Source organism: Mesoplodon densirostris, chromosome 3 (genome assembly GCF_025265405.1).
Source record: "Mesoplodon densirostris isolate mMesDen1 chromosome 3, mMesDen1 primary haplotype, whole genome shotgun sequence".
Lineage (NCBI taxonomy): Eukaryota > Metazoa > Chordata > Mammalia > Artiodactyla > Ziphiidae > Mesoplodon > Mesoplodon densirostris.
In genome coordinates, this window is record NC_082663.1 from 59,272,649 (window position 1) to 59,281,576 (window position 8,928).

The 8,928-nt window shown below is 39.8% G+C and overlaps 1 protein-coding gene across 2 annotated transcripts; it reads left to right on the plus strand.

The window, feature by feature from the left end:
• The first annotated feature begins 288 nt into the window (after positions 1-288).
• BTF3 (basic transcription factor 3) lies at positions 289-8,144 on the plus strand. 2 transcript variants are annotated; one of them, XM_060091748.1, is made up of 6 exons: positions 289-424; positions 995-1,063; positions 4,977-5,090; positions 5,413-5,614; positions 6,745-6,801; positions 7,711-8,144. In XM_060091748.1, the coding sequence occupies exons 2-6, from the start codon at positions 995-997 to the stop codon at positions 7,755-7,757; spliced, it is 489 nt and encodes a 162-aa protein (XP_059947731.1). In that variant the 5' UTR covers positions 289-424; the 3' UTR covers positions 7,758-8,144. The 2 variants fall into 2 exon arrangements, with proteins under 2 accessions (XP_059947731.1, XP_059947730.1); XM_060091747.1 differs by lacking the exon at positions 289-424 and adding an exon at positions 431-662.
• The last annotated feature ends 784 nt before the right edge of the window (positions 8,145-8,928 follow it).

Consider the following 8,928-nt stretch of genomic DNA (forward strand, 5'->3'; position numbering starts at 1 on the left):
TTCTTCTGAGGATGAAGAACTAGGGGATAGGGGCCCTGAGACAGAACCGACTTACTCAACCCTAACTGTGCAAAGAACCGTGCTCTCTGACCCTTCCACAGCCTTTCCCAGGGTCACTCGCGGTGCTTCCAGCCCAGTCTTTCGTTCAGTCTCCACCCGGCCAGCGCTGGACCACGGGAGGACGTTCACTGGGGACTGTCACAAACGCGGCGACTTGAGGCCGCGCATGCGCAGCCAGCCGCTGAGCTCGCGGCGAAGTCCGTTTCCTGACTTTCCGAGGAAGTGGCGTTGCGTCACTTCCGGCCTCCCCCTAGCTGCCATCTTGCGTCCCCGCGTGTGTGCGCCTTATCTCAGCTGGTCTGCCCGAGACCCCCCTGAGCGCCAACCCTAGTCCCCCGCGCGGCCCCATTTCCGCTCCAACAAGGTACAAAAAGGCTCTGGACGCCGGCGTGGGAGGAGGACGGGAACGGGGGCGGGAAGTGCCCGGAAGGAGCGAGACAGGGAGGGACAGGGCTGAGGAGAGGAAGGCGATGCGACGGACAGGCGCACCCACTCAGGCTGACTCTCGGGGTCGAGGTCGGGCCAGGGGCGGCTGCCCTGGGGGCGAGGCGACGCCGTCTCTTCCTCCACCTCGCGGCGGAACCCGAGGACAGGAGCCTCAGGTACCGCGAGGCTTGCGGAAAGTGGCCGGGCCGGGCAGGCCCTGGCTAGGCCGAGGAGAGGCCAGGCCGGGGCCGGGGGTGGGTGGGAGGCGCTGACCAGCTGTGGGTTATGAGCCCTTCTTCTGGGCCTTTAAAGACCGGGGGAGGGGTAGGAAAGCGGGTGCTCTTTGGGCTCCCTCGGAACTGAAGTTCGGGAGCTTGGCGGGGTGGATTCGGGATCCAGGCCTCGGCCTGTGTAGGACGTTTATTATGCTGGTGTCTTGGGAAATAACGAGCGTGGAATGCTAGAGTGAACTAGATCTTTCCTCGCTGAGGGTTTCCTGTTTTTCTAGATGAAAGAAACTATCATGAACCAGGAGAAACTCGCCAAACTGCAGGCACAAGTGCGCATTGGTGGGAAAGTAAGTTTTACTAGCGTTGGGGGTTTTGGGTTTTGGTTTTGGGGTTTTTTTTTTTTTGAAGTTTTATGGTTTAGGGTTTTTTCTCATCTGTATTTTTAATAGAATTGGCCTGTCACTTTGTCTCTAGAGGGCATTTCACAGAGCTTGCAAATCGTTATGAAGGGAGTGGCAAGGGATTAAATTAGGTATACAGTGTAGTGTATCAGTGAGACGTGTAGGTTGTAAATTAGAAGAAAAAAATGCAACCGAAGACATAAAGAGAGCACTTAAATTGCAAACTGCGTTTATGTAGATGTTTTCAGTGTTACAGTATTTTAAGTAGAACAGAAGTGTTTCCTAATTTAATTAGAAAGAAAATGTGTCATTTCAGTTAGATCATCACATGACCCTTAATACCCTTGACTGGTTTTGTCATTGGCTTTATAACCTAAGTTGTATACAGTCAGTGCTTGATTTTTATTTTATTTATTTATTTTTTTAATAGCTAAGCTAACTGGATCCAAGCTTCATCTATCTTTTCAACTTTAGTTTATGGTTGTGGATAATTGTGGTACTTAATAGTTGGAAGTTCATGCCTCTTGTAAATTAGAAGTTCATGCCTGTTGTAAGTTAAGACCTTTCGTAATCCTTTCTTAGCTAAATACAACCCAGGGTAGTTGTGTATTTTCTAGGTTATTTGAAGATGTCATTCTTATAGGTACATTTTTTTAATGTAAGAGCAATGACTGTGGATTTGGAAATATTACCTAAGCAGATACCATTCCATTTTTGCTTTGTAATTACACTGAAACTGAGGGAATGAGAGTGATTGACGGGTGGGTTTTTAAATGATCGGTTTTTGGTTAATTGATCTTTCCTGGTGGCTGTTGGTCCCCTTCAAGGCGATTCTTTTTTGAACTTGGTAAGTTTTAGGTTCTCTAATTTACTTAAGTCAGAAGTGCACTCTAGCAGAGGTCTACCTAGTTGTATTTTACCTTGTGTTAGCACATTCCTAGTATTTAACAAGGTGTGGTAGCATGTTGAAACAGAGCGTGTCTTTACTTGGTAAAACTTGTAAAGCTTCCATGCTACAAGTTTATTATCTATTAGTTTTTCTCACTTCAAGCATTTACCTTCAAGTAGAGTCTACTGCAAAATAGCCGAAAGTTGCACTTAGACTTAAGTAATAAGATGTATATCTGTTAATTACTGGATTTTGCCAGAAGTGAAAGTATCCTGATTCCCCCTGTGCCCCCAAGCTGGTCTTCAAGATCTACACCTACCCATTAACAGCAGTAGGTGTTTCTTGTCCTTTTTAGCAATTGTTATAAGCTAGACGGGGCCTTCAGGTGCCAGGAAAACTCGTATTCCTTGTGGGTCAGTGTTTGGGTGCTCTTATATTGGTATTTTTAACCATCATTCCTTTCAGTGCAGGTTTCAGGAGGAGTCATTTGAATAATGTGCTTGTGTGCCTTCTTTTTGTTATTACTCTCATCATTAGTCTTTAACTTGTGAGTGACATCATTCTAGGGTAAAGGAAAGTCAAGGTTTTCTAGGATTCTTAAGGCTGATGTAGGATTAAACTTCGGTTAGTTAATGTAGAAACTATTTCTGTCATTGTAATATGGAAACATTTTCTTCACGTTTTAAGAAACCTACTTACTGTGGAATGTGAAATTAGATGAGTTAGTGTTGCCTTAGAGAAATCTGAAAGCGTTAGGTACTTTTTAGGTAAATGCTATGAAAGCCCTTTATTTCAGTAAAAATTGAGTGTAAAGTGTATGAAACCTATAGAATGTGGGCTGGTTTTGTTTTTAGAATCTTATAGTAGTTCTTTGGAATGTCTTTTAGGGAGGATTCTTTGGAAACCAGGTATCTACATCGCTTCAAGATGATTTTTATTCTTTAAGGTTTTTAGGGGTGTTTGGTAACCAGTATTTTTTGTAGCTATTGATATTTTCTTCAGTTAAACTATGATTTGTTTAAGTCTTTACTATTGCTGGATCCTGAGAGTATAAAATTTAAGAAGTTTAAAGTCCTTAGAGGGGGACTTTAATGCTAGTAGGGGAGATAGGCATCTTAAAAAAAACAAAACGAAACAAAAACCCCTTTTCACAGTGTAATATACTTCGTGGAACAGAAACATTTTCTTTTCTTTTTTTTTTTTTTTTTTTTTTTTTGTGGTACGCGGGCCTCTCACTGTTGTGGCCTCTCCCGTTGCGGAGCACAGGCTCCGGACGCGCAGGCCCAGCGGCCATGGCTCACGGGCCCAGCCGCTCCGCGGCATGTGGGATCTTCCCGGACCGGGGCACGAACCCGCGTCCCCTGCATTGGCAGGCGGACTCTCAACCACTGCGCCACCAGGGAAGCCCCCAGAAACATTTTCAAAATACAGAGATGGGAATGATTTGGTTTGGGGGTGTTAATGGCAGTTTAGGGAAGGCACAGGAGAGATGATGGCTTTAGCAGAATTTTTAAAGGATGAATTGGAATTGGTGTGGTGGTTGGGGGAAGGTGAAGTCACTGGGTGATAGCCTTTCCATGAAGAGCCTTATGTGCTGCATGAACGGATTAGTCTGTATGAGAGTCCATGAGAGTGTCATTAAAGAGTTTTGAGAAGAGGGAGATTGGAGATTTGGCATATATGTACAAGAGACAAGTTTTGCTGAAGCCTGTATTCTGTTCATTCATCAAGATGTGTGCTTTCAGTGAATCAGATACCATACTCAATACTAGGTTTCTAGCAATAAGCAGAATCGAAGCCCTCGAGGAGCTTACGTTCTAGTGAGGAAAGACAATAAAATGTATTTCTTATAAGTGTTATGAAGAAAAATAAACCTGGATAGATAGAAAATGAATGTGGGAATTACTGTTTTTCATTGGGTAGTTGGGAAAGGCCACTCCAATATGGTGACCTAAGAACGGAGATCTGTAGTGAGGTGGGGAGCCATGCAGATGTTAGGGGAAGAGAACAGTATATACGAAGTCTCCTGTTTGGCCTTTTTTTTTTTTTTTTAAAGAAGGTGTTGGGGGTAGGAGTTTATTAATTAATTTATTTATTTTTGGCTGTGTTGGGTCTTCGTTTCTGTGCGAGGGCTTTCTCTAGTTGCGGCAAGCGGGGGCCACTCTTCATTGTGGTGTGCGGGCCTCTCACTATCGCGGCCTCTCTTGTTGTGGAGCACAAGCTCCAGACACGCAGGCTCAGTAGTTGTGGCTCACGGGCCTAGTTGCTCCGCAGCATGTGGGATCCTCCCAGACCAGGGCTCGAACCCGTGTCCCCTGCATTAGCAGGCAGATTCTCAACCGCTGCGCCACCAGGGGAGCCCCTCTGTTTGGCCTTTTTAAGGAACAGCAAAGAGGTTTATTTGGCTGAAGATGAGTTTACATGTGTGATAGAAGGTGGAGTGGCAAGAGTGGCATAGAGGGGCAGGGCAGATTGTGTAGGGACCTGCTGGTAAGATAGATTTTACTTCAGATTTTACTCTTGGATGCTGTAGAAGTCTATATATAGATATATTTGTGTCTTATATCTTGTCTGTGACTATTAATGGATGTTGATTTTTCTTTAATATCAAAACAGAAAAGGTTAATGGTTCTGGATATGGAGTTTCTAAATGAGGCTTAATTTAGGTTGGCACATGCTCACTTATAGAGCAGATAACTTAAAAAGTAGAACTTTGAAAAGATCATTCCTTTATATCTGACAAAACTAGAAGCTTAGAAGTTATGAAGGATTTTTAGACAATTCCTTTCATTCTCCTCTCTTGGCTTCCATCGGTGCCTTAATATGCCTACTCACCGCATGAAAGTTTGTGGTTATGGTAATTTTCTTACACAGATTGAGAGGTCAGAAAGGAATTAGAAACTGTCCATTTGAAAATGACTCTTACGGTATAAACATATGCTGTGTTCTTTCCTTTTCTCCCCACTTTAGGGAACTGCTCGCAGAAAGAAGAAGGTGGTTCATAGAACAGCCACAGCAGACGACAAAAAACTTCAGTTCTCTTTAAAGAAGTTGGGGGTAAACAATATCTCTGGTATTGAAGAGGTAAGTGTCAGATTTTATTTCTTTACAAAAATAAGATTTGATTGAAAACTTTAATGTTTGTGCGTTAAATGATTTTTTTGACTCTACTGCCAACAGAGAATTTCATGTCTCTCTAAAATATGTTTCTATTCTATTATCAGGGAGATTGCTAAGTGTAAAAAGGATGAGATTGCACTTTCCATTTCAGGCAGAATTTTGCTTGTGCATTATGGTGAAATACTAGGTTACTTAGCCAGACTTCAGCTTTTGCTTAATACAGTGTTTGGTTTTAAAGGGATTTTGGTGAGTGTTGCTAATTTAACAATTTTTTTTTTCTTTTTAGGTGAATATGTTCACAAACCAAGGAACAGTGATCCACTTTAACAACCCTAAAGTTCAGGCATCTCTGGCAGCAAACACTTTCACCATTACAGGCCATGCTGAGACAAAGCAGCTGACAGAAATGCTACCCAGCATCTTAAACCAGCTTGGCGCAGACAGTCTGACCAGTTTAAGGAGACTGGCTGAAGCTCTGCCCAAACAATGTGAGTTTCCTAGTAGCAGTTTTGCCCAGGGTTACTGAGTTGTCAGTAGATTTCTAAGATTTAGTGAATATAAATATTTTTAAATTTGGAAATGCAGACTTTCCTCTAAGAAATATCAATTTTTATACTGATTTTAAGCAGGTGTTCTTAGTGTGTTAAATAATTTATCTAGTATGCTTTGAACATTATACTTGGTTAAGTGAAATGTTTGCTTTCTACTAGCTTTCTGTTTTGGATCAGAGACTAAAAATTTTACGTTTATTAACTGGAAATGATGAAAATGTTAACTTGCGCTCCTTTTTTTAAAATAACTGACAGTTAATTGAAATATATTTAAATACATTATAAATTATTAAACTTCTTCAGTTGTACAGATTCAGCTGGTATTACCAATAGTCTCTAAGAATTGGCCTCCTGCTATTCTGGTGTTTTTAATTATACTGTAATAAGGATTTTGTTCGGGGCAGAAAATTTTGTGGTTGAATAGGTGTATATCGGGGTATAGCTACTTTATGCTGAAGCTCTCTGATTAAAATTTTGAGGAATGGAAATGTAGAAGTGAGACAGGTTTATTATATGGTCTGCTGTTTAGTCATCCATGTTTTTCTTGAGGTTTGCTCACTTTGCTTTAATCAATTTGTGTGTGTTGGTGTTTTTTGTTTCTTTGTTTTGTCATGCCGAAAGGCCTAAGAGGTTATAGAAAGTCTTAGGCTTTCAGAGGTAGGCTTTTGAAGGATTCCACTGAAAATTGTACAGGGCTAGTACTGTGAGGTCTCAGCTCTCAAGTGTAGTTCACTTTCTTGTGTAATAAAAGGAAAGTGGAGGCTTACCAGTCAAAGGCACTTCTAATTTTTGATTATTTTCACTTCAGTAAAGGTTTTTTTGGTATGTGGGTTTACCTGTACCATGTTGTAGGTGAGAGGGATTGAAAGGAGAATGGGTTTGGAATTTGGTGTGTTGGCTGGTACTAGTATTCTAGCTCATTTGTAGATGTCAGACTATCATGCTATTGCTAGTACTGTAAAAGAAATCCCAAATGTCACCATAAACATAAGTTGTAACAACACTTGACCATTCACCTGTTGTTCTTTTGGTTAGTGTTCATTGAACATTTACATTTCCTTTCACAGCTGTGGATGGAAAAGCACCACTTGCTACTGGAGAGGATGATGATGATGAAGTTCCAGGTAGGAACTTTCACTTGTGGTTAAACTAGAGAATCTTAGCAAGGGAGAACGAAGAATCTTTGTACCATAGGAAAGATTACCTTAGGCCAGGGGTTGGGGTGGTATGTGAAATAGGGTAAAGTGGGGCAAAGGGAGAATGAGAAAAATAATGCAGTGTTATTCACCTGGGAGTTAGGTTTGTAGGCGTGGTTTTTCTCTGGGATCCCAAGAAGGTATCTAAACTTAAATATTGTGTAAATAGATATGTGTGTGGTAACCTAAATATAATAGGTACTTGCAGATCACAAATGACCCTTGTTTCCTACTTTGAGATCCATAAATGTATGAGAAGGCATGGAGAAGTTGTAGAAGTATCTTCTATATAATCATTCTGAAATCAGCAGAAAAACTCCTTTGGCAACCATGAGGCATTTTTCTGTCCTGTTACTGGATAATTTATTTTGTTGTAAAACAGATATTGGGCAGTAGACTCCCTAGACTCAGAAATATTTCCACATTGCATAGACAGGTATCCTCAGGAATCCAGGAAAACTTCAAATTGTGTGTCATGGTATTCTTTGATTCTGTCCCCCACATAACTAATATTACTCAACTGTAATTCTTGGAGTGGGACAGGAATGGGTAGGGCATATACATATTCTTTAAGCATAATATTTATGTCATCGGCAAGTTAATAATTTCCCTCTTTCCCTTGTATTAATTATATGCTAAAATATACACTTCAAAATACGCCAAATGAGTAGTGGTCTCATTGGAAATAAAAACAGGTGTCTAAATTTATATCCTAATTTAACTGTAGGATATATTTTGAGAGCATTTCTCTATCTTCTTTTTAAGACCTGATGATTATTTTTATAGACTTGGCTTTTTTTTCTGAGTTTTTACTTTTTTTTTTGTTCCTTTTCCTAGATCTTGTGGAGAATTTTGATGAGGCTTCCAAAAATGAAGCAAACTGAGTTGAGTCAACTTCTGAAGAAGATAAATCTTGAAGAAGTTACTGGGAGCTGCTATTTTATATTATGACTGCTTTTTAAAATTTTGTTTATGGATCTGATAAAATCTAGATCTCTAATATTTTTAAGCCCAAGCCCCTGGACACTGCAGCTCTTTTCAGTTTTTGCTTATATACAATTCATTCTTTGCAGCTAATTAAGCTGAGGAAGCCTGGGAATAAAGTTTGAAACAAAGATTAATAAAGTTCTTTGCTTAGTATACTGTTTTATATTTTATTTCATTAATACTGATTTGTACACAGAAAGCAAAATTGTTTACAGAAAGCTAATCATGGCATGTAATATGACTGATAATCACAGATGGAATCTGATTAAAGATTTTAAATGACAGTATAAGTATCAAAGGTGGTTTAAAGTTCTTATGTCTGAAAACTTTTTTCTCCAGCAGGCCTCAGGGCTTCCATGGTTTGTGATGGGTGTAATTATGAGACTAGTATATTCCTTCGTGGGTAAGCAAGGAGTTTTTTTCTCTTAATATTGTCTGTATTGTAAACATATACTGAGTGCCGTATATGTATTATAACACTTAATTTTCTCTCATTTAATTCTCAATCTATGAAGTAAGGACTAGTAGCTCCATTTTGTAGATATAATCGAGGTTACATCATCAAAAAAGTTAACGTAGTTAATCTCTTAACTCCATTCTATGTGGTGTATTCTCTAAGATACCTGAAAAAAAGTAGTGTTTGTGTTAGGAATGTCACCTTATCTTCCTTAAGTGATAACACTTTAAATGAATAGGATTACTTTTTTCTTTAAAATTGTTTTTGTTACTTTTTAAGTTAACAGTAATGTTGACATGCATGTATACAGTTGTAAGAATTGTAACACGTAATGTGACTGCCACCATAGTCAGAATACTGAACAGTTCCATTACCCCAGAAAATTCCCTCAATATAGGGCTACTTGTAAAAAATTGTATTAGCAATCATAATGCCTTAGTTTCTGCTTGCAATAATAAGAATTCATTTAAATTTTCATACTAATTGGAAAGTACCTTTTGAAGGTACTATACAGCTATATCTAAAAGTCAACTGTTAACTCAAAAATGAGATGCTGTGCAAAAAATATTTGCACATCTTAACATTGTATTATTTTCTTCAAAGGATGTGTA

Excerpts from the sequence above, each read along its gene's own strand:
- BTF3 (XM_060091747.1), top strand. The coding sequence starts at position 531 with ATGCGACGGACAGGCGCACCCACTCAGGCTGACTCTCGGGGTCGAGGT. Across the intron at positions 1,064-4,976 it reads AAGTGCGCATTGGTGGGAAA|GGAACTGCTCGCAGAAAGAA; the intron begins GTAAGTTTTACT and ends TCCCCACTTTAG. Across the intron at positions 5,615-6,744 it reads TGAAGCTCTGCCCAAACAAT|CTGTGGATGGAAAAGCACCA; the intron begins GTGAGTTTCCTA and ends TTCCTTTCACAG.